At 38.8% G+C, this 26,243-nt stretch overlaps 2 protein-coding genes across 7 annotated transcripts; both read left to right on the top strand.

The window, feature by feature from the left end:
* Positions 1 to 94: 94 nt before the first annotated feature.
* Positions 95 to 18,458, top strand: BNIP2 (BCL2 interacting protein 2). 6 transcript variants are annotated; one of them, XM_048317291.1, is made up of 12 exons: positions 95 to 176; positions 3,079 to 3,216; positions 3,699 to 3,829; positions 4,537 to 4,604; positions 5,392 to 5,565; positions 7,393 to 7,569; positions 8,225 to 8,327; positions 8,445 to 8,576; positions 9,209 to 9,295; positions 9,425 to 9,523; positions 11,336 to 11,371; positions 13,293 to 17,905. In XM_048317291.1, exons 3-12 carry the CDS (start codon positions 3,780 to 3,782, stop codon positions 13,339 to 13,341), a joined length of 975 nt encoding a protein of 324 aa, XP_048173248.1. In that variant the 5' UTR covers positions 95 to 176; positions 3,079 to 3,216; positions 3,699 to 3,779; the 3' UTR covers positions 13,342 to 17,905. The 6 variants fall into 6 exon arrangements, with proteins under 6 accessions (XP_048173248.1, XP_048173250.1, XP_048173253.1 ...); XM_048317293.1 differs by lacking the exon at positions 95 to 176 and adding an exon at positions 1,563 to 1,683; XM_048317290.1 differs by lacking the exon at positions 95 to 176 and adding an exon at positions 1,709 to 2,876.
* Positions 18,416 to 23,869, top strand: GTF2A2 (general transcription factor IIA subunit 2). The gene is made up of 4 exons (XM_048317297.1): positions 18,416 to 18,505; positions 18,998 to 19,102; positions 20,397 to 20,523; positions 22,182 to 23,869. Exons 1-4 carry the CDS (start codon positions 18,434 to 18,436, stop codon positions 22,205 to 22,207), a joined length of 330 nt encoding a protein of 109 aa, XP_048173254.1. The 5' UTR covers positions 18,416 to 18,433; the 3' UTR covers positions 22,208 to 23,869.
* Positions 23,870 to 26,243: the final 2,374 nt, after the last annotated feature.

Genomic DNA, 26,243 nt, shown 5'->3' with positions numbered 1-26,243 from the left:
CCCCTCCCCGAGCGCAGTTCACGCATGCGCGCGAGTGTCCGAGCCCCGTGCAGCTGGGGCTGTCACGTGACTCGGGCGGCGGATGCGGTTCCGGGTGAGCGCGGGCGCGCAGCGCAGCGCAGCGCGGCCCGGCCCTTCCCGCGGCCCCTGGCGCAGCCTGCTTCCGCTCCCGCCAGGTACGGCCGCCGAGGGGCGGGAGCGCCGGGCCGGGAGCCGCGGCTGGGCCGCGCGCGGGGCGAGGCGGGCCCGCGGCCAGGCCGCAGGTGCGCGGGGGCCGGCGGCGGGCTCAGCGCTGTGGCCTGGCCGGGGCGGCGGTGGCGGCGAGCAGGGACCCCGCGGCCGGGAGGCTCCTCGGCCCCGCTCAGGCGAGCCTGCGGCTCCCCCGCGCCGCTCCCGCCGCAGAGGGAAGAGCTGTGAGCGCGTAACTCTCCGAAGGGAACATCCCGTGCCCTGCCCTGCAAGAGTTCGCAGCAGAGCGGCTGTTCCGCTGCAGGCGTAGCGAACGCGCGGTACAGAGCCGTGTCGCGGAAGTCAGAGTTGCTTTCTAGTGCTTTTTGTCTTAGTTCCTCCTGGTTTCCTGTTGCTAATGCAATGCACTAAATAGTGGTTGATTATTTCTGGTTAACTTGTATGCATATTTAAGTCTTATAAAGGAATATCTGAGCAGGGTATAAATTGTTTGGGATTGTTTTGAGAAGTTAGTGTTTACCTTTAAATGAATCTGAGTGGTGCAGAAATACAGATCCCTCTGTTGCTCTGGATGTGGAGTTTAAAGTAGTATCCTCGGGAGGAAAGAAGAGTTTTCAGAAATTTTCTCTTTTAGCTGTCTGATTTCTCTGTGCTTTGATGCTGAGAGAAGGGAGAAGGAGGAGACAATTAATTTGTTATTAACGATAGTTCTTGCATTGCCCCATTTTGCAAACTTGCAAGTGATAAAGCGTGGAGGTCCATCTTCAGGTTTGGGAAACATGTTCTGGATTTATGGCTAATCTGGCCACGTTCTAAAAAACATTGGAATTATAGAAACATTTAGAAATTGCAGTGAGCTGTATCGTGTGGGTTTGTGTACCAGAAAATGTGCCTGTTTCTTGCTTTAGGCTTGCTGTAAAATCAAATGTTAATATTACTCTTAAAGGCACCTCTTTAATGCCTGGAACCTGGAATTAACTTGACTGTCAGTTAATGTTCCTGTTGACACAGTGAGGGTGAAATATGGGGGGGAAAAATGTAGGCTGACCTTGTTTTGAAGTTGATTTTGACTTTTTGAGATGGAGACAGCTTTCTGTTCTTTGCCTATCAGGTACATTGTTCAGTAAAAATGCTTGCCATATTGCAATTGTCTTGCAAAGTTAAACTTCGTATTTATTTTAAATAGCAGTGGTAGGAAGACTATTCTAAACTCAGCTTTAGTTTGTATAAGCAGAAGTAGACTTTTTTTTGCCTGCTTGTAAGCATTTATATTATTTGATGTAAAATAACTCTGAAGTCATCACTTTTTAAACCTTCTTGAGTTAGAGTTTCTCTAACCTTTCTTCTTAATTTCTCATTCTTCTAGTTGACAAATGATGATGCTTTTATAGGTGAGACTTGAAGTCAAAACATCCAAAACAGCTACTTAGTCTGCGTGTTAAGTAGGATGCTGAAAACCTAAATTCAGTCTTATCTGAACTCTGAGCTTGCCTTGTAAGTTGTTTTTTCAGTAGTCCTGTGTGGTATTTAGCAAATGATTGCTTTCTAATCTACCTTAATGAGAAGCTGCTGGTGAGAATTCTGCAAGTAGTGTGAGGAGTGTTCCATAAAGGCACCTTAAGCTTAGATAACAGCATGAATAGCTTTTAAACTCTTGTCTTAGTACAAAAGGTTTATCCCAGTGTAATGAAGTAAGTGCAGGTGGAATTGCTTCTGCACTGAAAGGCTGTCCATTTGAAATTAATTGGTGTTACTTGGTGTTTGGTATTCTTCAAAAGTGTGTGAAGAAAACTGTTTAAGTCTTGGAGCAAACCCGTGCTTTAAACTGTGTGGGAGCTGTATAGGGAATGCAGTGCAGGCGAGCTCAAGAGGAGTGTCTTACAGCCACCAGCACAGTGACAGGCTTGAGGAGGAGGGTGGAGTTTGGGTGTTTTTACTGCCAATCTTCTGTCCCTTAAGAGTGAAGTCATCTATTTAGATTTTTTTTCAGGTTTACAGTCACCTGCATATTTGCATCAGCTGGTTCATTCCATGCTGATGGTAACCACTGCATTCTCCTGACTGCTGAGGGTCCCTGGGGAAACTCCTTGGGCTTTGTCTTAATGTCCCAAAACACATGCATAGAGAGCTACGCACGCATTCACTGTTATTATTGATCCAAATGTGATCTTCTCTCTGAGCAAATACTTAAAACTCACTGTTGCAGTCAGCAGGTTGGTACCCAGGAGTATCCATACCTTGTATGCTGAGAGCATCATCAGCTTGGTGAGAGGCTTGGCGAAACTTTGTGTTTCCAAACAGTGCTTTATCAGGAAGGACGAACAGAAAGAGGGAGAGCTGGGAGGGCACTCACTGGGGCAACTTCTTCACATTGCTGAAGAACAACAGCTGAGAGGTGCTGGTGCTGAATGTCTCAAACAAGGAGAGTCTGGCCCTTAAGTGGAACTAGGTTGCTACCTTTAGAAATTTTATTTAAATTTTCTGTGTGAGGGAAGCAGGAAAATGTCAGTCAAAGAGGCTTAAAATGAGATCATTAGAGTTTAATTTGTAGTACTGCAGTTTTACAGAAAGATCAATTATTTTTTCTTTATTAATTTGCTTGTGTAGTGTAGCTTTAAGCATTAAGCTTAAGTCAGGAGAAGAAAAATTTGGATTTGTCATGAAAGGAAAGCTGATCCTACAGAACAGTAAGTGTAATTTGTTCTTCAGCCATGTAAAAAAAATTATATCTCTGGGTTAATAAGCAGTATTGGTTGCATTTAAACTTTGTACTTACTGGTGTTCTGTGTTGATTGCTTCTTTGCAAAATACCGTGGTTTCTTGTTTTGATTAATGTTGGTTTTCTTAACACCTTCATTGATAAGTTTACCTGCTTCTGCCAATCTTTAGAGCCAACACAGCCAAGAGCTTCAACTGGTTTGGACTTTTATGTCAGCAGAATGGTTTATCATGTTCCATTATTGGGGATTCCTCGTTGCTGGTGATGGGTGAACCTGAAAAAATACAGCTTTACTTGCACATCACAGGGTGAGTTCTCTGAAAACACTTTTTTAAATAGTTATCTTTAAAGTGTTTGGGTTTTTTTCTTTTCAAACGGCTTGTATTTTAGATCTGACCATCTGGATTTTTTTTCTCAAAATACACACTTATTAATTACCTCCTATAGAATCTAGAGACATGTCAGGTTTGTTACATTTTGGAGCTAACTGGTGTAATCATAAATGACGGAACAGGTTGCTTAAGGCCTTAATTTCAGCTGAGAGGTTGATCCTGCTTGACTGCATGAAATCCCTTCCAACCTAAATTATTGTATGATAAACCATTCCATGAGTGGTTTTGTCTGGAAAGAAAAAAGAAGTAAAATGCAAACAAACAAAAAACTTTTCCCTGTGTTGTTTGGTTTTTATTCTGCATAACACCTTAATTTGATGAAAGTTAAAGGATGTGTTGCAAGTATGGGAATTACCACATCATTGAACTAACTAACACCTTCTGTTGTGTTCCTGCAGCTCCTCCTTAGCCCATTGTGCTGAAGACCAGCGGTTCTTCCTGATCAGGAGTCTCTGTTAACAATTCACGTTGGCTGGAGAATGGAAGGCGTTGAGTTTAAGGAAGAGTGGCAAGATGAAGATTTTCCAAGGTTTTGAATTCTTTTTTAAAGTAATTTGGGTCAAACACATAACATCAACAATAAGCTACCTCTCAGTCTTCCTGGTGAACTAATACTCAGTAGTCTCTTGAAGTGCTTTCCATTAATATGGCAGCTTTGGAAAGGTTTTGTGGCATATTTCTTCAGGATTGCCACTGTTGAAGTTTTCAGTGTTCTGAAGTGAAAATTTGTAAGCTTGGCTTTGTTTATTTTCTGTGATGATATTTTACAACTACATTGTTTGCATATTATTACCAGTGTTTCATGGCCCAAATATTTCATTAAGCAAAATTCCTGAGGAAAATCTTTAAAATGCTACTGATGCTTGGGCCTATAGAAAAAACCCAAATCAGCTGATTTTAGAGGCATTCTATGATAACATGACTAAACTACTTGTGTAGTTTATTTCAAGTCAAATTTTGTCAAGCAAGAATATGACAAGTTTTCTTAAGGATGACACACTGGTAGTAGTCAGTGTTTTGGTATTTGTCACAGGAAGGGATGGTCACTTGAATGCTGTAAAGGAATTTTCTGCTGCTTTGGTGTTTTGTTTACTGAAAGCTTGAACTTAGGCTGTAAGTAAAGTTAGTTCAGTACTATCCCATAGTGGGATTTTTTAGTAGTGTGTAAGTCTAAATATATGGCATTAAAAAATGTAAAAGCAGTTTTGTAAAAATAATTTCTACTTTGTGTCCCAGGCCCCTGCCAGAGGATGATCCTGTTGAGTCTGATACATTGGCTGCAACTGGAACAGAAAGTGAAGCCAGTAAGAACACTCCACTCCAGTCGAGCTGACTGCTTCCTACTTAAATGGCTGCTTTAAAGCTCCTTGGTGGGGAGGGGCCGAATTTTTTGCTTGTTTGGGGGTTTTTTGGTTGGGTTTTTGGTTGGGGTTTTTCACGTTTTAAAATTTTTTAGGTTTTGTCTGTCTGCTTTACTTTTGGGGCATTTCCAGTGCTGGATTGGTAATCTGATTTTATTCCTTGCTTTCAACTGCTGTCTAAATCATGCAAGTATTTGCCTTGTGCCTTGAAGTGTTCTGTATATTCACAGAACAGATTCTTTAATTTTCTGTCCTCACTGTTGTGTGTCAGTTTTTTTTTTTTTTTTGCTTGTATATTATTTTCTATTTTATCAAAGATGGTTGTGATGTTACTGAAGCCTAACAAAAGCAAGTGCTAGGGACGTGATTCTGTTGTATTATTTGCAAGCCTTAGTCACTGTAATATCTGGAACAGTTCCTGGGACATTTGGATGCAGCAGGCAGGGGTAGTAGTGGCTGAGGTGGTGGCAGCTCTTCAGGTTTTTCTTCTGCAGGGAGTATGGTTGGTGGTGTGGCACCCTGGTCATACTGTGTGTGCAGTTGGTGACTTGAGAACTTTTACCTGCTGTTCTGTCCATCCCCTATTAAAGGGGGACTTTAAAGATACCACGTTTAAATTATGGGCATTAATTTATAATGCATTATGAGAAAGGACTGTGCTGTTCTGTCTCAGTAATACGCTTATGTAAACTTGCTTTAGCTTTGGAAATAAATAATTTGCTTTCTTTAGATACAGAGGGTAATGGAACCAAATTGAGGAAGAAACTAATGGCTCCAGATATTAGCTTAACTTTGGATCCCAGTGAGGAATCTGTTTTGTCTGATGACTTGGATGAGAGTGGAGAGATCGATTTGGATGATTTAGATACTCCTTCAGAAAATAGCAATGAATTTGAATGGGAAGGTGAGTATTTTGGTCCTTTTGTCTGATGCTCTAAAGCATTTTCTTATGTGCAGGTTGACCATTTCTCTAGTAAGAAATAGCTGTGACTCAACATTAAAAGAGGAGAAATACAAAGGGAGTGATTAGATTTGAAATTAGAAATAGGTGCTGTGACTTTCTAAAGAGCAAATCAGACTTCATCTGATTAGTAAACTGGCAAACAGTTAATAGCTGTAACTGCAGATAAACTTAGGTGAAGATCACCTATATGTGCATCTATAAGACTTGAATTTATGGAAAATCCTCTCTGTTGCAGTAAGTTTTTAAGAACCACCCAACAGAAAAAAGTACCCAAGGTGTTTTACATGTGTTAGGAATGGGTTTTAAATGGAGAGAGCCAAACAAAGGGATATAGATTAGCTACTCAGAAATTGATGAATTGCAACTTAAGGAGGACTGAATGGTATTTTTAAAAATACTAAGTAACACCTGATCTCAGATCTTCCTGTGGTGAGAATGGCAAAGCAGCCTTAGAGTTTGCATATTTCCAGATTGACTGGAGGCAGTAGAAAAGCCTCTACTGTGTGTCAAGTAGTTCTGCAGTGACTTCATAGGAAGTTAACTTAGCTACAGCCACACTAGTAATGATCTCAGTTTTAAGACATTAATAGGGGTTTTATCTTACAGGCAAAACCTGGAGATTCTAACAAATTTTATTTGAGATAAATATTTTGTGTAGGAGTTAAAGCACAAATTTTACACTTGGATCTTAGTGATGTTTTAAGGCCTTTTTATGGAAGCCAGGAACTGTTGTGTTGTGGAAGTTGTTGGAGTCTCTAACGTCTGTAAACTTCATGGTTTAGGAATGTCTCTAATAAGTAAACATGTAAACTCTATTATTTTCTTATCCTGAAAATAAAATAATTTTAATTCCTGAATAAACAGGAAGTTCTCTTTTCACTGTTACGTTTGAAGCACTACCTGTGGAGAAAGAAACACTCTTTAGAATAAGGGGATGGTTTTGGTTTTTAAAATAGCTAAAGGCATATTGCAGGTGAAGTTTTCTTAGCAGAGACTGTGTGTTTACCTTGGTAAAGGATTTTCATTGTTTTAATGAAGAAGAATTTGTATTTAGGATTAGTTTTGCGGTGATGCGAAGGAAATGTTCCGAATGTTTTTGTCTTGTTTTTAAAAGTGGCTGAAAAGGGTTTCTGTCTTTTCTTCCTTTAATGCTGCTGCCTTCATTTTCCTGGAAGGATAGTTTCAATTAACAGCTTTGTCTTGGGAACAGACAACTAACTTGCAGTAGGTTTTTCTCGCTTTGGGTAAGGTCCGTGCAACAAAGTCAAGAATCGTAATTTCACTGGAGCAAATCGTCTTACAGATTGCTGTCAGCATAAATTTCATATATTTTGATTGCACACATTCGTGAATTAGATTTGATTTTCAATAGATCTGCCTGCATGTCTGCTTGCAAGGTACCTCAATGTTTTAAATCATGCTTCATGTAAATCTGTGATCAAGCAACCTCTGTAATTCTCACTGGAGTTAACCACTTTGTCTATTTTGGTGAAATTCAATGAGGTCTGTGTTCTGAAAGCCTACAATTAATTAGGCTTTCTCCATGAATGGAAATTTTTCACATACTTGTAGCAGAGAAAATTACAGTCAACAGATAACTGCCAACATGAGTATGTTGATAAAATATCCATTACATTAGCTGATGTGTCTGACTGGCTGAAGAATACCAAAATAGATCAGATAGCAAAGTGGTTAACTTGTGTTATAGCTGATTGTCACTATGCATGGTATTCATTATGGGTCATCAACATGTTCTAATTTTGGTAGATGATCTTCCAAAACCAAAAACTACTGATGTCATTAGGAAAGGATCACTGGCTGAATACACTGTGGCAGAGGAGAAGGATGATGGTCGACGCTGGCGAATGTTTAGGATCGGAGAACAGGACCATAGGGTGGACATGAAGGCAATTGAACCATACAAAAAAGTTATCAGTCATGGTGGTAAGGATTGGTGACGTGCTCAGGGGAACTGCTGAGCAACTACTACTTTAAACTGAGTTGGGGAAGCAGAGGAAGAGCTTTGGGCATAAAGACTTGTGGTGATTCATTTGTTGCAGTGTTAAGATATGGTTGATGTAATAATTTTTTCTCTATTAAACTGAAGTTCCAAAATGCACGCGTGGTGACATGTACTAAAATGCACCTTTGTAATAAGATGTATTTACTCTGTCCTACAGTGTAACTGCTACCTAACTTTTTGGCTTTAAGACTGTTGAAAACATTAACTATAGATCTACTAAGGCAGAAATCAATTCATGACACTTTCCAACAGTCTGTGAAGTTTAGGTTGGAAGAAAAGTTGACTAAACTTTAATAATTTAAGATGTTATTAAATATACTGAGGTTCTATACTGAAATGTTGGTTATAGGTACGGTGTTTGATTGATACCAGCTTCAGCTGTTGCTTTAGAAGCAGACAAACTTGAAAAAGAAACCTTGAGGTTTTCTGTAAATGTATGAATGTGTCCATATGGATGTTTGTAAATCTGTTCTGGGTAAATAATGAAAAAGCTTGCTGAATGTACCTGACTTTGCATAAGTGTAGTCAGTGTATTGTCACTGTTGTCACTACTGCCGCTCATTTCTTTGTTTTTAGGGTATTACGGCGATGGGTTAAATGCCATTGTTGTGTTTGCTGTTTGCTTCATGCCTGAGAGCAGCCAGCCTAACTACAGATACCTAATGGACAATCTATTTAAGTAAGTCATCATCTGCCTTTCTGGGTTTTTGTTCTTTTTAATATATTTGAGCACTACTAGGAATTGCTTTCAGATGAAGATTGTGGATATTAAAGTTTTCTTTGCTTGTCTCTCCAGGTACGTAATTGGCACTTTAGAGCTGTTAGTAGCAGAGAACTATATGATAGTTTACCTGAATGGTGCAACAACACGGAGAAAAATGCCAAGTTTAGGCTGGCTTAGGAAATGTTACCAGCAAATTGATAGACGGTAAGAAGCTCTGCAGTGTTTTCTTACAATGTTCACATACTCAGAGATAGACATATTTAGGAAAAACTGCTCTTTAATGTGGTGTCTGGTCCCTTCTGGTTAAGATTTGATGAAGGAAATTGGCTTAGCTCTTCCTAAGCTAGACAATGTAGGATGATGCTATAAACATGCCTGGGTAGTGGTGTGTGGTGGATTTTTTTGGTTGGTTGGGGGGTTTGTGTATATCTTTTGTTGCTCTTGTACTCAGGGTGGTTTTTTTTTTAGTGAAAATAGTATTCTTAGAATACTGAGTATTATCTTGTAGAATATCCTTACAACTTACTGTATTAATACCAGGTTAATAAGTGGGGTTCTTTATGAACCACTATATCATCAGTTGTGTAAAAAGATTCAAAGAAGCTTCTCCTTGGAACGTTACTTCTTTGTCAAATTGATACTGAATCTTTAGTTTTTATTTTACAGTTGTGTAGTGTTTTTTTCTTCTGATAGAGGTTGACTTCTAATAATGGGATGTCAGAATACTATGTTTATGTGACAGTTGTGCTTCTAAAAACATACTTCTTATATATTCAAAAACCCCAGGTCATGCTGCCTTTTTGTTCTAGTAATTATCCATTGCTTAAATCCTTCAGGTTAAGGAAAAATCTGAAATCATTGATCATAGTTCATCCTTCCTGGTTCATCAGAACACTCCTGGCCATCACAAAACCTTTTATTAGGTAATATCTGGAAGATTTTTCTTAAATAGTTCTGACAACTGTTTGCTTTGAACTTAAAAGACTGTTTTAATATTGACCTAGTGAAAAATGTTTAAGTTGTAACTGTACCCTGCATTTGTTCTTCCACAGCTCAAAATTCAGCCAAAAAATTAGGTATGTCTTTACCCTGGCAGAACTAGCTGAACTCATCCCCATGGAATACGTTGGCATCCCAGAATGCATAAAACAGTACGTTTTATTATTCCAACATCTTCTACACTGATCATGGTTTAGGACTGGTACATGTTGTAATCAGTGTTTGGTTTGAATGTAACACTTAATAGCACTTAATGATTTCAACTGGGATCATTGCTGTCTCTAGGAGGAGTGTCTGTGTTTGACTGCATTGCTAAAGGCAGTTTGGTATGGAGTAGCATGGATAGCCAGAAGGTTAATGTGTAGTGATTTTCACAGTGGAGCTTTCTGCAATTGATAAGTTGTGGAGTGTGAATTAAGCCTTCTAGAGAGAAGGTCTCGTTCCAGTTGTTCTGCTTAGTACACACTTAGTGTGTGTACTAAACTGGCTTGTGAGTGAGAAATTCTGGGCATGTTGATACTGCAGTTATTTATAATGTCTTCAGTGTTTGGAACAAATTAAGTGCTGAAATACCACTTGGACTGGGTTTTCATTTAAAAGAAAAGCAGCGACTGGAAAATGCTGGATCTATACCCATTGCAGTTTTAACCTACTTTGGTAAGGACATGAAGACAGTATCAATGTAATTTTTTTTCTTCCTGTCCAGATACAAATACCCATTTTAACATCACCACAATTCTGCTCTCAAATAAGCTGATGATCCTTTTGTCAAAAGCATTTTGGGATGCAGTAACAGAGTAGAAACCATAAACTTGGGTCTTAAGAAAACCAGATGAAAACACTAACAATTCTGATGACAAATTGATTGGCCTATTAGAGGGTATAACACACAAACCCTGTGTTGCCTGCATCATAATAGGTGAGCGCAAACTGGGGGAAGGTGGCCCAGAGTCACTGAGTACATAGAAGGGCGCATCCATGCTGGACAAAGCCTTGTGCCCCCTGAAGATGGCTGGTTATTTCAGTAAACATCCAGCTGCTATCAGTTCCACAATTTAACTGTAAAACAGAAAAACAGTTTTCTTGGGAGGGGGGTGAAAGACATGACAAAGCTGAGGCAGCCTTGTGCTGTCTTTAGGATTTTTTTGACTGGTGTTTTACAGATGTGTTATGAATATTCAGACTGTCATTCCAAGCTTTAAAAGACTCCTCTCTATATTGATGAACCTTTAACTGTTCTGCAAAGGCTGGACTTGGTTAACTTATAGAGTTAATTCTCAGATTTTTGTGGAGGATTATGCCTGGCTTCAAGCTGTTACGGATACAGACTTTAAATTTTAGTGATGAATGCTAGCACTATACAAGAGGTTATTACCACAGGCCTGGGCCCTAGGGTATATCACCGTGTCCCGCAGCCATAGGGAGGAGGAGGAGAGAAGATCCAGCAGGCAGGAATTGTGCAGCAAGATTGATTTATTTAATTATTTTACGAACTCTTTTATAGACTTTTTTCTTCATAGTCTAATTGGACAAGGATCAGCCACCCCTTGGGGGTGATTGGCCAAAATCCTAAAACATCCATTGTCAAAATATTTTTCTACTATACCATAAACAAGACTTTTCAAGGTTGCAGGTGGCTTGGTTGTTTACATTCCCTGCTACCTCTTCCGCATGAGAGAAAAGTCTCTCACAGACTTAGAAAATAGCAAGAAAATCCTTGGTTAGCAGCATTTTTGTATCCACAGAGGTCATACTGAATTCACTTGTTATGTCATAGTAACTTAATGCTTTTTGTTTAATGCTAGTAAATGTTGGAAGTACAATGTATTTTTTTCTTAATTATATCAGTTTCAAAATTTGGTAAGTTTCTGCAAATTGTATTGACACTAATAGTGGTTTGCAGCTTCTGTTGATTTTGGCCTTCATATATTATATTTACTGAAATAAAACTTTTCCTCACCAAGGTATGAAGAAGAAAAGTTTAGAAAGAAACAGAAAAGGTATATGCATATTTTGATTAGGGTTGCATCTAGATAAGACAATTTGCACTGCAACTAACTCCCAGCTGATTGGCTTGCATAAAGGAATAAGCATTTGTAAATATAAACATGCACTAGTGCCCAAGTTTCTATGCATGACAGTAACTATACTGTACTTGCAGGCAGTATGGAATCTATAAGGACTCACCCTGGGTGTACAGAGCATGGTTTCTACTATGCTTTTATGTGAGATGCTCACTTTTAAGGGGATGCATGGGTTCTCAACTTGGAAGTCTTCAAGAGGCAAAAAGTAGTGCTTCTGTATGAACCCATTAAATCAAATTTCACTGTTTCTAACAGGAATTGATATCTGAAGATGAGCTGTATTTAGGTGCTAAGCTGTAGCTATGTATTAGCAGAAATACAACTCTGTAAGAAGTTGTAATATTGAATCTTGTATTTTTGGTATTCACTACCTTTTTAGTTATTAACTTGCATAGATGCAATCTAAATTAGTATTTTAGTGCTGTTTGTATTTGCAGTGCCTATGTTCCTTCGTAATAAATACTGGATTTACGTTTTGTTAATTTCCAGTCTCCTGCTAACAATTCAAGCTATTTCACAGCTGATGAATTTTTTTGAATGGATGTGTTATTTTTTCACTCACTAACAAATGTACTGAAAGATTTTGCTGCTAACTTTGGGAGTTTTTTTAATTATTTTCCCTTGTGTGCGTAACTGTTAAGGAAGGCTTATTGTCTGAATTGGGTAGAGGAACACTGAGATTGAAGTAAAAGGAATTAAAATTGTTTCTGAAAGCTCACATGTAAATTTAGTGATGTGTTGAACATTCTTTAAGAATTATTCCAATTAAGTGGTAATTTTTAAAATCTCCTGTAGAACAAGCACTGTTTAGTGTCCTGGTTGATAACTTTACTACCATCACTTTTGTAAAAAGTAGTATGTTCCTCGGTGAAAATTATATATAGAGATCACAGGCAGAATTGGATACTGAGCCTTTAATCAGGTTGAAAGCAGCTCCTTTTTATGGGTTCATGGCTTAAAGGCGCTGTCATTTTGAAAAACTGGCTGGTTATATTTCGAGAGACTAGACAGGTATGTTAGACAGATTGTTAGAGGACAAACTTGGTCTTAGTTTCTCACTTTAGAACTGCTGTTGGTTTTAAAATTAATTTACCTCCATGCACAACCTGTTTGCTAGAAGATGTTTTCAAGATTGTATCCTCTTCTTACTGTAAAGAGGAAAAGTACATTTTGTGCAGGGCTTTCAGTCATCTGCTGGTTTTTGCAAAGCAGCATTTTGTTTGCTGGTCCCAAGGTAGATACTAAAAACTAAAGCACAAAATCAAACCCACTTTTATTAGCATGATGGTGAATTTTTCCAGGGTAATTGCAAGAATCTTTGAACATAATAGAAAAAGTATTGCAGTTAAGGAGCCTCTTCACTTCTGTTGATTCAACTAGCGCTGTTACCTTCTTGGCGTAATTACTCCAGTAATCCAGTGCTTATTCTGCAGCATATGAACTCATCAGAGTGAGTGGTAGTGCTTGCCAGTACTGTCATGTTACCTGTAAGCTTGTGTTCCTGCTTGCATTTGTTACTACAAACACAGGCCCTGCGTTTTTCTTCTGTAGTCAAAGTTCACTTGCACTTTTTAAATGCTTCCTCTCAAGTGCTATAGTTATTTAAACAGTTTCCTAACAATTTTAATTAATTTGTAGGGGAAGGTAGGAAAATAGATATTGAAAAGAACCCAAACGTCATGACTACATTAAATAAAAACTTTAATATTTATTTACTAAAACTTTTCCCATGTAAAAGCTTCATGTTTTCCTGTTAAGGTTAATAGTTTTTTCTTAATATATGCGCTATCAAACTATGTTAATGTAGTTTAATTTTACTGCTTTCTTTGCTAAGCAGAGTTGACCAAGAGCTGAATGGAAAACAAGAGCAGAAAAGTGAACAGTAGGTTTGGAGTCCAAACAAGACTGAAGAATATGCAGATGGAATGATGCCATTTGTGCTCCATTACAGTGCATTCTCTGTGTGTATGTATTATATAATCTTTTGCAAAAGGTGCTTGGACTAGCACACAATGAACTGCTTACTGCTGTATTGCCTTGTCTTGACTTTAATTGCTGTTTATGTAATCATTTTATACTGCTAAATGGCAAAGAACTCTATGTTTTCAGAGGATGTTCTTGCAACTGTTTATCTAAATGATGCATGTTCTTCAGTAAAATATTTATATACCTAAATGTTAAAGGAAAGAGATAATATATATATATTTTTATGACTGAGCAATATATTGTGTGTACCTGCTGAAGGAATTCATTTGCAGGTAGACAAGGCCGTAAGTTACTTGTTGTTATTGTATAAATCTGTTTTGCTGTAAATGGTCAAGTGCATTTCTTCATTGTTGTGAAAACTTGTTTGGATATTAACAATCACATTAACTTAGCTTTCACAAATGTAGAGATCCTTATTTTTGTTCACCAACCTTATACAAGCTCACTCCTTTACCTCACTAGAGTGAGCTTCATCTTTGGTGTCTTTCAGTCCATCATTCAGGATGCAGAACTGCAGTTCTGTGGGTGGCGGTTTGTTGGCCACAAGGTTTAAGCCTAAACCACAAAAGCTGAAATGTCTGCCTGGTAAGATACCGGACCTTTTTCAGTTGAAGTTGTGAATTTAGATTCTGCTTCAGTACGTCAAGGCTGGCTCAGCTAGCAGTAGGAAATGAGTTCATTGCAGTTCTTCATGGATGAATCTTGGTTGTCACTAGCAGGAACTCTGGTCGTGCTCAGTAGAACTTGGGAGTTACACAGGTATTCTAGCCACAATACCTTTTTTTGGGCAGAAATGTGAGAAGTCTTACACTACCTGTGTCATTCTTGCAGATGAAACATCCATTTCTAAAGCTGTTAGGCACATGATACCAGTACTGATTTAACTTTTAGGAAGTGTTTGAAAGGTTGGGGTGTTTTCGCTCCCTGCAATGGTGGTAAACCTGTGTCTGTAAGAGGTGTTCTTGGACACATAACTAGTGTTTATAGGTTTACTGGGACAACAGTAATGCACTGGTTGATATGTTGTAAAAGTTTGTAACATCTTTTGATAAACATTGCAACTTCCATGTAAGGGCAGGTGTATGCAAATAAATTCATTCAGAGGTTGAGCAATATAATGTTGTAGAAAGTATATTAAATCTTTACTTTTGACGTTCGTTGTGCTCACAATTTTGTCTTCATGCCAAAAAATATCACTTCTTAACTATAGTTAATGTTACTCAGTTACCTTATTTAAAAAAAAGTTACATTCAGATTACTACCTGACACTGATAAATAGCAGTTGTGAGATATTCCATGGTCAAGACTTACCAAGTAACAATTAATCTACTGTCTCCCGTGATACCTGTATAGACTCTGAGAGCATATGGATGTTAGGTGAGGGAAAATTGCTCATGTCTCTGGAAGTTTAAGTCTGCAGTTCAGATATTTTCATCTCAAGATCTAAGTCCTTTTGTTGCAGTAGTTTCTGTATAAGAGTTTCAAGGAGATTGATGTGCAGGATGTGTTCACACAACAGGCAATACTAATGCCAAGTTGCCTTGCATTCATTCCATCAGGTTTGGATCTTGCTCTGGAAAGCAGAACACAATTGCACTTTCTTTGGGGCTGTCTTATCTCCTGGTTCAATTTTGATGCTGAATCAGATTAATGTAAAGTTCAAGTCAGTACATGGGGCACTTGCAGCCTGTTTATTTTTGGTACTTTCACAGTATGGTCTGTATGACCATGCAAACCTGAGTTTTACTGGGTTTGCATGTTTCCTAAGCTAAACAGGAAGCATTCTGATTATCTCATTTCCATTTTTTCCTAACTGATAAAAGGATTATTCTCAGTAAAATTATATTCTTAGTGGAGGGATTGTAGTTCTCTGTCCTGTTGCTTCCTATGTGTATAGTGCAGTACAGAGTAGCCATTCCTCAGTATATGCCATATTTACCAAAGGATGGGATTGTTATTGTGTTTCCTGGTGGTCAAGGATTCTACAGTTTCATGCTGCAGTAGTATGATTTCTTTTGGAAATATGTATGTGGGTATGAATGGTTTATTTCTCTAGTATAAGTTGTTGTGAATGAGTACGCGGCACAACAGATACGCAGCTTGAGAAAGAAGTGTGCTAAAGAATTTTTCCCCTCTGACTTCTTGCAGCTCATCATTTAGTGGTGAGGTGGATGTTTACAAAAAGCAAAGTGGTCCCAAAGCTATGGGTAATGTTTTGTCAAACTTATCTTTTTTGAAATCTATAATATAATGTAATATATTTTAATATTTAAAAACATGAAAAGTTGGAATGTCGTACTTTAATAAAAATTATTTCAAAACTTGAATCACTTTGTGATAAGATATAAAGAATTCACCTTTCAATGACACTTCCTTCTAAAATTAGGAGTCATTTTGTTAGAATTTGGTGAGCCCTGTCAAGAAAAGATTTCATGAGTCTCTAATTTAACTCTGATTTAGAGGTCTTGTTAGTTTATATATATTTATATGTGTAGTGATAAGTCATTACCTATCTCATTATTCCTGTGCACAACTGAAATAGAGATGTTTGGGCCAGTGGCCTCTCGATGTGGCATTTCGTAAACTGATTTCTGCAACAGGGCAAATTCAGAAGGGGCAAAGAGGTTCTGCAATAAGCATCATTGAAAACTGATGTGAGTAGATTCTGGATTTGCTTGAATGTTCTTGGTCTGTGTTATATGGCAGGGCCATGTTCTGTTGGAAGGTAATGGGAAGGGATGTGTAAGGATTTAGTGCTGAAACAGCTTGAAGTCTTTGAGGTTTTGGGATGTTGAAGAACTTTTATTCCAAGAAGCATAGAACTAGTTAGGATAATATGTAGCCTTGTTCATAACAATGTAGTCTGGCTTATTTTTTCCTTAACTCAGTAAACAAGTGAAGAACAGTCCCAGTTGCTGTGAGGAACGTTGTACTGAGACAGTAGCTACACTCCTAATTGCCCTCAACTAGGATGTGATAGCCTGTATCTGTTAGCATGTGTCAGCAACTTTGTTGCATCATACCTGTAAGCACTCTAATGACAGTTTAAAACTTTCAGCAGTCAATTGTGTCACAAGACGAAGTTTTTTGGTGAAAAGTGTATTTCATTGTGTCAGATTTTTGTCAGTGTATCCTACAGATTTATACAGTATTTACTATGTAGAAGGTTGGTTTTAAATTCATGTCTTCTCAAAAGCTATTGTCTTTGGAGATTAATTCTCAAGTCATTCCAGTCTCCCTCAGATAAACCTCATATGAGGAACAGAGAGGAGAGGGATAACCACTTGCATGCTTTTTGTAACCACAGAAGTCTTACAAATATTGCAGTGAAAATTCTTACTTAGTCCTTGTGGATGCAGGTCATTCTCTAGAGGATTTGTTTCACTGACTGCTTGTCAGAGACACTTGAAAAAAGTGCTGTAATTATACTTTTCAAGGACACCTGGTTTTAGTCAGAGTAGTACTCTGAAATGTAAGGAATATTTAAATATTCATATTCTGAAAGACATATCTTGCAGCTTTCCTAGCTTCAAAATTCTAAGTTGAACTACAGTTTCTTGTATCACATCTCATTACCTACATTAAACTAACAGGAAAAAAGGGCATTTGTGAAGAGGGTGCAGTCATGTTAGTTTTTCATCATTCCCTTCAAGCATGATTGAGATCAGTGAAATTAAAGCCATTCTTTGCTTAACTAGATTTTTTTTCAGTTTTGCAGTTTGAACTGCCCAGATTACTCTGATTTAAATGAACTTTTTTTTTTTTTTTTTAGTATTGAAAATTATTTGAAGAGAAGCTATCAGAGTGTTTTCCCAAAGTCCTTATTTCTAACTCTACTTAGAGTTCCTTACTCTAGCTTGTTCAACTGCTAGTTAATATTTATAACATGGAATTCCAGGTTAATAATTACAAATAAATATTCATGAAGGACAGATGTTTAGTCTACCAGTGGCTCTGCAGTTCTGCAATGTTTCTTAGTCATCTACCAAAACCTTTTTATTAACAAGAAAGGCCTGAGCAGTAAGGTGCTCTAATGGTTGAATGGTAGATTGAAGGGTTAAGGTAGAACGATTACATTGTCAATTAGTGTCTGTAAACTTTATTATGTGCTAATGGGAAACGTGCAGTGTTTAACAAAATGAAGCTGCAGTAATCATGCAAAAGCACAGGTTGTGAGTCATGGATAATGACTCAACTGGCTTAATTGGTCTAGTAACACTCTTCACAGGTGTGACTATTTTCCTTTGTCTCTTTAATAGAAAAAATATAAGTAGAAGACTCTTCACCTACCTCTTAACAATATTATGATCCTTTCTTTTTAAACGAGCTTGTTTTCTGTGTTCCAAGGCGTCACGGGGTAATGTGATAAACACGTGTGTGAATGGGGTAGCGGTTATTACTCACGGGGTCTTTCTTAATTAGGAGAGACGCCGCTGTATCCAATAAACAAACGCCTTTGTCCGAGGTGCCGTGTTTGATTGGGGCGAGGCGCGGGCGGGGCGGTGCTGTGGGTGCGGGCCCGGCGCCGCCGCCGTTCCGCTTCCGGGCCACGGCCCGCCGGGAGGGGCCGCGCTTCCGGCCGCGCGCGGTGAGGGGCGATGGCGGCGCTGGGCTGGGGGAGCGGCGGGGCCGCGGCAGGGGCGGCCTCCCCGGGGGCGGCGGTGGGGCCGGGCCCGGGCCGGGTAGGGCTTGGCGGGGCCGCGCAGTGCCCGGCTCCCGGCCGAGATGGCTCCCGCAGCGCTGCCGGGCCGGGCTGTCGCTTGTGCGGCCCGGGGCGGCGCGGCCCCGCCGCCGGGAGCGCGCCCGAGTGTCGGGCAGTGTTTGCTGGGTGGCCTCTTACACTGTGCGTGCCCTGCTGTGCGTGTGCCTGGCCGGCTCGGCTTTGCGCGTAGAGGGCTTTATTGTTATCTTTGTTTGTTTTCAATGAGAGCGAGGACAGCACAGGCGCGCAGCCGTGGATGACCAGGACGTGTCCAGCCCTCGCCGTGAACCATGGCCTATCAGCTGTATAGGAACACCACGCTGGGGAACAGCCTTCAGGAGAGTCTGGATGAGCTCATACAGGTTGGGGGCTTGGGGTCTGGGCGAGTAGCTTAATAAAGACGGAGGTTTTTATCTGAACGGCTTTGTGGTTCCTGGATCGGGGTACTTATTGACAATGTTTGGGAAACTTACTGATTGAAATCATAAGGGTTTGGTACTCTATTCATTTGTGATGTCTTTTTCTTTACATTCTGGGTGAAGGAAAGTGTTTTATGTAAAGTGGCATAATCTCATGTGGCCCAGTAAATGAACAGCCAGGTTAAGCTGGAACATTGCAGTCAATTTGCTGCTCGTCCAGTTATTTCCAGTAAATATTTATTATAAGAGATCTTTGTGTAACACAGAATTTAAATACAAAAATGGAAATAAATACAGGAACAATATTTCTGCCGATTGATCTTCTAGAGATTTGCTTCATGTGAACTTTGTTTTGATGTTTTTAACTTTTACTGCATGTTTAAACTTACTTTGAAACAACTCAAAACTTTTTTTTTTTTTTTGAAACTATTTTAGTCACAGCAAATCACACCTCAGTTGGCCCTTCAGGTGCTACTTCAGTTTGATAAAGCTATAAATTCAGCACTGGCACAGCGAGTCAGGAACAGAGTCAATTTCAGGGTAAGGAAATTATATCTGATAGTTTTACATGAAATACAGGAGCTCAGTGTTGATGCAGAATGTCATTAAAAGCTGTGTTCTCTAAACAAGAACTTAAGAAGGTCCATTTTGGGTCTAATAATGACTGTTTACATGTATATTCTGTATGCAGTTGTAAGGTTCGTTACCTAGTTCTGCCAGGGATCTTTTGAAAGAATGCGAAAATTAGACAATGGAATCAGGGAAGAGGGAAATGCTTTTTTGATGGATAACATTGCCATCCTCAGTGTCTTGCAGATGAGGAGGGAGATTTTGCTTCTCGCAGCTGTCCCTAGCAAAAGTGAGGTGAGGCTAGATTTTCAGCCACGTGAGTAATGTGAAGAGAGAGTTTTAGATCTACCCTTTCACTGGCTCATTTTGTAGCTATTTTCTGTAGGTATCATAGAAAAATAAGTTTGGGGGAGAAGGGGATTCCCAGTCAGCCACCCTAATTGATGTTAGATAGCCAGCAAGTTGTTAAATGTCAGCTTGAATGTAATGTTAAGAAAAAAAAAAAAAACCACAAACCCCAGCTTCCTGTTAACTTTTGTCATAATACTTCTCTACAGTCTGTGTAGAACACATGAATGATATGGGCTCCTAAGATGTTAGATTTTTAAACAATATAGAGATGTTAAAAATAGCATAATTTCTCTAGCACACTTAACTTGTTTTGTATGTGTGGCATGGTATAGAAAACAGTTTAGCATGTGTTTAGTGGATAAATTTTAAAAATGTTACTTGGAGCTTAAGTTCAAGAATATCAATTTAAAATATGTAGAAGTGAAGGCCACAAGTTTTCCATATTGACATTCTCAGTAATATGTCAAATAGGAGGCATACCCCTTTATGTCACATATGTCAGTTTTGTCATCATTTTTTATTGAAGCTACTACTTTAAACAATTACAGAATCCACATCTTGTTATGATCATTGCTGTAGCTGATTTTTCTTATGGCCCAATATTTTAAGAAATTTTTTCTGCTACTGATCCTTTGTACCTATTAGAAAAATTGTAAAACTTCTTAGCCTGCCTGAGGAGCCTCCCCTTGGATAACCTGTAACATCACTGGTCTTGAAAATTTCAGCCACTGGAGGGCATTTAAACTCCAGTTTTCCTCAGAATTTCTTGCTTGCCAGTTTGTATGCATTCAGGTCCACTGTTGGCTTTGTAGCAAATCTTGTTCTAGAAGGGACATAGTTCAGTAGATACTCATCATATTTTCTGTTGCTTTTGAGATGCGTCCTATTGAAAATGTCTTTTGTCTTTTTATAGGGGTCTCTGAACACTTACAGGTTCTGTGACAACGTATGGACATTTGTACTGAATGATGTCGAATTTAGGGAGGTCACTGAACTTGTGAAAGTGGATAAAGTGAAAATTGTAGCATGTGATGGAAAAAGTAAGTATGAAATACGATATAAATAGGCTGAGACATGAAACTTGGTTGTTTTTAGAAAGCTTTGACCAAGTGTTTTACTAAAGCCAGATTGATTGTATGACTTAGAAGTAGGGCTCTGCATTCCCTTTTACATCTGATGAGAGATGAAACAAAAGCCAGCTAAATGCTTCCCTGACTCATAAGCACTGAGGTAGAACTGTGTTAGGGACTGCTGTGCACCTGTTGTTGGGAAGTATGTAATACTAGAGCAATTAGAAAGTCAGAAGTAATCTTTATTTTTTGTGTGGTGAGTTTTCTAGTATTAACCTGGTTGTTAGGATAGCACCATGTTTTACTGAATCTGAAGGGTGCTTCAACTGTTTGAGCAAGGAATTGTCTGAGAAAAAGTGTCTAAGCATCATTCTCTGGATTTGATAGTTGAGGACACAAGCCCATGAAAAGCTTATGCTTGCATTTGCAAGTCATAAGACTTACTTGTTGCCCAGCAGACCCTCTGTATATACACTGCTTGTGGGAGTTTACAATCCTTATCTGCTTGACTGGATTACTTTGTCCATGTTCCTTGAGATTCTTTACTGGAAAAAATAATTTAGTGACAAACTGCTTTATAACTTTCAAAACCATTAATGTGGCAGAGTATTGCTAAAGCTGTGTGAAATGGTGCCACTTGTTTCGTCCTTGGAGAGTGATGCTGAAAGCAGGAACTGAGCATGGAAAAGGCTTTATTTAAATGCACCATAGACCTCTGAAACAGGTTCTTCATGGCTTCCTGATCCTGGCACGATTACAATAGTCACTTCAAGTTGTAGTTCTAAAGAGTTGACAGAATTTATTGTTTGCCCAACTTCTGGTATTAGCCAAGCATATAATCTTACTGCTTAGTTTTTGTGTGCTTATTATAGCTAGTGGAGGAAACCTTACTTTCCAGGTATTAATCGTTTTCATTCTTGATAAATTGTGCAGATAAGATTTAAACAACTGGCTGACTTGAAGTTGCTATTAACATTACAACCGGTTTTTATTTCCCACGAGAAGTTGACTTGTTGAAGGAACAGTAGTAAACGCTGGCTTGTCGTTCTCCGTATTTGAGTTACATACTTTTTCCACAGCTCTAAAAACAAGAAAGCAGTAATGGTAGTGTATCAAAAGCAGCACTGGTGTTAACTGGTGATTCTGACAAAGTGGTGATTCAGAACAGAGAATTGTTCTCAGTTGCTTTATGAAGATCACGCTTGTTCTTGTATCTATTTCAAAATGCATAATAAGCTATAGCCCACACTCCATCAGAGCTTATGCTGCTGGATGTGCAAAAGCCTCTCTCTTTAGCAGCTCATAGCCAGATGTGCTTGTGGCTGACTGCAGTGAAGGGTCTGTGTATCACTACGTGTTAGAGCAAAGCTTTTAGTATTTTTAATGCATCTGTGTGCACAGCCCTGGAGTTTTGTGCTGGCTCTTTTCAGTGTTGCTTAGTGAAGGGAAACAGCACAAGCAGTTCATGTATGGCATTGAGAGCAGCAGAGGGAGTTGGGTACGTACAGAACATGTTCTAAAATGCTTGGGGAACGCTTTAGAACTTGGGGATGGTATTAGAGAATGCTGTTGGTTCTCTGTTTTCAGTGGGGGTGTGTATTAGTCTCACTTTCTCTTTTCTTTCCTAGACACTGGTTCCAATACTGCAGAATGAATAGACCTGTGGTTTGTCTGCAATATTTTCTGTTAATATGCAGCACTTTCTGGAGAGAAGCATGGAAAGGGACTGATCATACTTAATTCTTGTGATGCAGATGTGAGTTAATCCATACTAGAAAGCGTCACAGAATGACAGCAGAAGAAATACCTGTAGCGTTTCTTCAGTTCACCTTATAGGGCATGAATACAATGTTACCTTTTTTTTTAAATTACAAGAGATACTGTTGTCTTTTTTTGTTCAAAATAATTTCTGTAATAAACTTTTATTTAAAAACTTTTGAAAGAGCGATCATTGGAAAACTTTGTTTAGAAACTAGCATTAAATACCATGTTATCCCAAAATTTTCTAAGTGTGTTTAGAGAAACGTTGCAAATGAAAAAGTCTTTCAGTTACAGGGTTCTGAGTGTGGTTGCACTGTTAAGTATTGCAAGAAATGGCTGTTCCAGAATGATGGAGGAGGACATCAGCAAAAGCTTAGCAGTTTGTGCTGGGCAGCTTGTTTGTGTGTTTGTGACTGCATCTTTCTCTATAAATAGCTCTGCTACGTGCCCTTTGCTGCAAACTGCAGATTGGTAAGTAACCATTTTTGAAACCAAAAGAACAGACAGTTGCTTTTATTTCAACAGCACAATTAAGTGTCTGTTTTTAATCTTGAAGGATGCAAATGTGTATCTGTACCATGGTTTTCTCTTGTTCCTACATCAGACTCAATCTTCTAGGTTTAAACTTCTTTTGTTCTCTAATAATCATGTGGTAAACTAAATTTCAACCCATAGAGGTATAAAAATTTGTTCTTTCTACCTCCAACTACTTGTAGTCTCTTCCTGTCTTTAGACAAACTTCTCCATCTTGAGTTCTCTGTAGCATATCTTTTATTTTGTTCCAATTAAGTGTGCTTTGGAATCATAGAATGACCAGGATTGTAAAGAACCTTAGGATGATCTCTTTCCAGCCCCCTTCCATGGGCAGGGACACTTTGCATTATCTCAGGTTGCTCCAAGCCTGGTCCAGCCTGGCCTTGAGCACTTCCAGAGGTGGGGCAGCCACAGCTTCTCTGGACAACATGGTCTAGTATCTCATCACCCTCACAGGGAAGAATTTCTTCGTATTATCTAAACCTACTCATTTGAAGTCATTCCCCCTTTTCCTGTCACTCCAGGCTTTAACCATATTTCTGGGTTGGTGTTTGTCCAGGTCCTGGATCTGCTCTTTCTGTGGAGGTTGTTTCAGTTCTCTGAAGGAGCAGGAAGCAAAGGAAAGTTAAGGGGATCTGGTGCCAATGTTGTTCTGCTTTTTATTGCTTTGCTCTCCATAACTTCCTTGCCACTTGCTATTTTTTGTGTTTGAATTTCAACTGATCCTGCCAAGTTTATGGGACTAATGTACTTTGTGGTCTTGAAAGATTGAACTTAAAACTAAAAGCATCAACTGCACTTTTGTTATATTAATCTATTGTAATATCCAATGGAAGACATGTCATTTCACTTGCTAGAGTATCAGCACACTTGCTGCTGCCTGTTATGTTCTTCTTTGCCTGTAGCGTTATGGACTTCTTCATTTATTTGGTTATTTCATTGTTGTTTTTCTTCAGAAAGATCATGATTGCTTCCACTTCTCAGCAGTAGAGAGAAAATAAAATATACCTTTGCACCTTGACATTGAACTGGAATGGATGTTTCTATTTAGAAAGTAAATTAACTTAAAGAAAGTGAAGGAAAGAATAAATACAGTACAGAACTGGCTGTGGATGACTGCCTGTTTAAACATGGTTTCCAAGAAAAAGGATTTTGTCAATTCTATAAGTGTGCAAACCAGGACGTTACCTGATGTAAGCTGTTTGCTCAGTCAGGGATGTCAATACCTGACTTCAAATGTTATCTCAGAGGCACAAATTAAATTGCAGAGCAGGAAGAATTTATGATGAATTTCCAGAAGACAAGTTTAATAGGGATCATTATGTACCTTTGCACAATGACTAGGCACAGTGAGGCAGAGGAGAGTTACTCAAAGCACACATACTTGTGTTTAAGGTTCTTGGCAGCTTAGGGGGTAGGCTCTCAGTCAAGGTCCTACAGACCTGGGTTTGCTTTTCTGTAGTTTAAGACTTTGGGATGGGGAGGAAAGTAGGACCATGTTACAAAGCACTTTAGTAAGACTGTACTGGGAGATGCAAACTTTTTCTTCGCTGTAACATAAAGGATGGTCTTTGTTAGGATTAGCCATTATGGCTTAGGATGTAGTAGTTTACAGATCTTTTAATATTTTGGTTTGCATCTTGTGCTAAAAGAACCTGCATCCTTCAAGGAAGTGGAAAATAGTTCACTGAGAGTCTAGTTAACATTTTATGGTCATTGCTGTTGCAGTCAGAAGAAAAAGAACACCCTAACCCTGCTCCCTGAATCAATTTCACTCATGACTGCAAATACTTTACTGGTATTGTGTTTCTATGGTTCGTGTTTACTTTTTGTTTCTTTAGAATTTATTACCTGTTTTCCTTCAAATTCATTTTCATTGACCCATCTCTTTATTGTAGGGCATCTCAGAGGTGATCATATAAAGTATCAAATGTAGAGCAAGAAGGAAATAGACCCTCCTAAAGTTAAAAAGAACTGTTCATGGACCTGTTGTGTAAGTATGTAATAGGCCAGATGCACCTCATATTGTTCTTGTAAAAATAAAATGAAAACCACTTGGAAATAAAACGTAATTTAAAGCCAGGTTTATACCAGAAAAATCTGTTATTAAATTTCAGAATTATAGTTTCATCTTCTTCCCATGCACTTCTTGAAAGGTAAATTTACAGCATATTTCCTCCTTAAACAAGTGGTGGCTTATTTAGAGTTCAGGTTGTTAGTTAACAATTGATTGTAGACAGAAGCATCAGAAATAATTTTTACTACACAAAGTTAATATTTCTCATATGACTTCCAGTTGGACAGCCCATTATTTTACTGATGAATTTCATATGGGGTTTAACCTATTTTTGGAGGTGATCCTGCAATCTGATGTGATCCTGCTACTTTGGGCTAGAGCTGGTCCTACTCTATTCCAAGGTCATTCTTTTTTCAGTTCTGTAACTAACTGTGGCAAATTACATGATTTCTCTGTGCTCTGTTGCCAGCTTTCTAAGATTATTTGAGATCTCTGGAAGGCAAAGTTCTGTATTAGAGTTGAGTGGTGGTTTTTACTGCCAGGTGGTTTTTGTAATGGTGAGGAGACTATCACTGTTTTGGCATGTGACTGCACTCATGACATTTCTAATGTCTTTGAAAGAGGATATGCTGAGAATATTCCTTTGTAAGAATCTTTTTGTCTTAGTTCACCTTTAGCGTTTGGTAGTAGGCTCATTCTTTCAGAAGAAATTAGGTCACTACTAAAAGGAAGTGAGTTGAAAATCAATATGCACAACATAGCCTTTGTTTTTGCAACCAAATCATCTGAGAGGAATTCTGAGTAGTAACACCATCAGAAACAGGGAATTTCCTTTGGATCAAGACAATTGGATGTCGGGGTTTACAAGTTGTTTACCTCTCCTCTGCAGGTAATAACGCCAGAACAGTAGTTTTCATCCAAAGCAATGATCTCCCTGAACGGGAGGGCTGCCTAGGCTGTGGTGTTAGATAACTGCTGTCCCTCCTAGTGAGTTGCTAAGCTGTATTTTTGGTATGCTGCCTTCCCTTGATGCCTTCATACTCTTTGGGCAAGCTCTTTCAAATCTGGATAAATGCTTAGATTCTCTGTCTTCAGGTCTAACCAGGAAGGGCAAAGATTGCAGTGAGTAACATTAAAAGAAAAAATATTTTGACCTTGCTAAAAGACTTACTGTGAAACAGATTTGAAGTGGGACTTTCCACCCCCAATCTAAATCCTTGTTCCTGTCTCTCCATCTGTGACATTTTTGTGTCTGTCAGTAATAGATGAAACACTGTTATTACAATAGTGTGTACAAGCAATACTTCTTGTTTCTGAGAGAAGAAACAGCTGAAGAAGTTAAACATATTTACAAAGTAAAGGGGATAAAAATTACTTT

The sequence above is a fragment of the Corvus hawaiiensis genome, chromosome 13 (assembly GCF_020740725.1).
Source record: "Corvus hawaiiensis isolate bCorHaw1 chromosome 13, bCorHaw1.pri.cur, whole genome shotgun sequence".
In the NCBI taxonomy this organism is placed as follows: Eukaryota; Metazoa; Chordata; class Aves; order Passeriformes; family Corvidae; genus Corvus; species Corvus hawaiiensis.
Note: the sequence above shows the minus strand (reverse complement) of the source record. Positions and strands in the feature narration are given on the sequence as shown.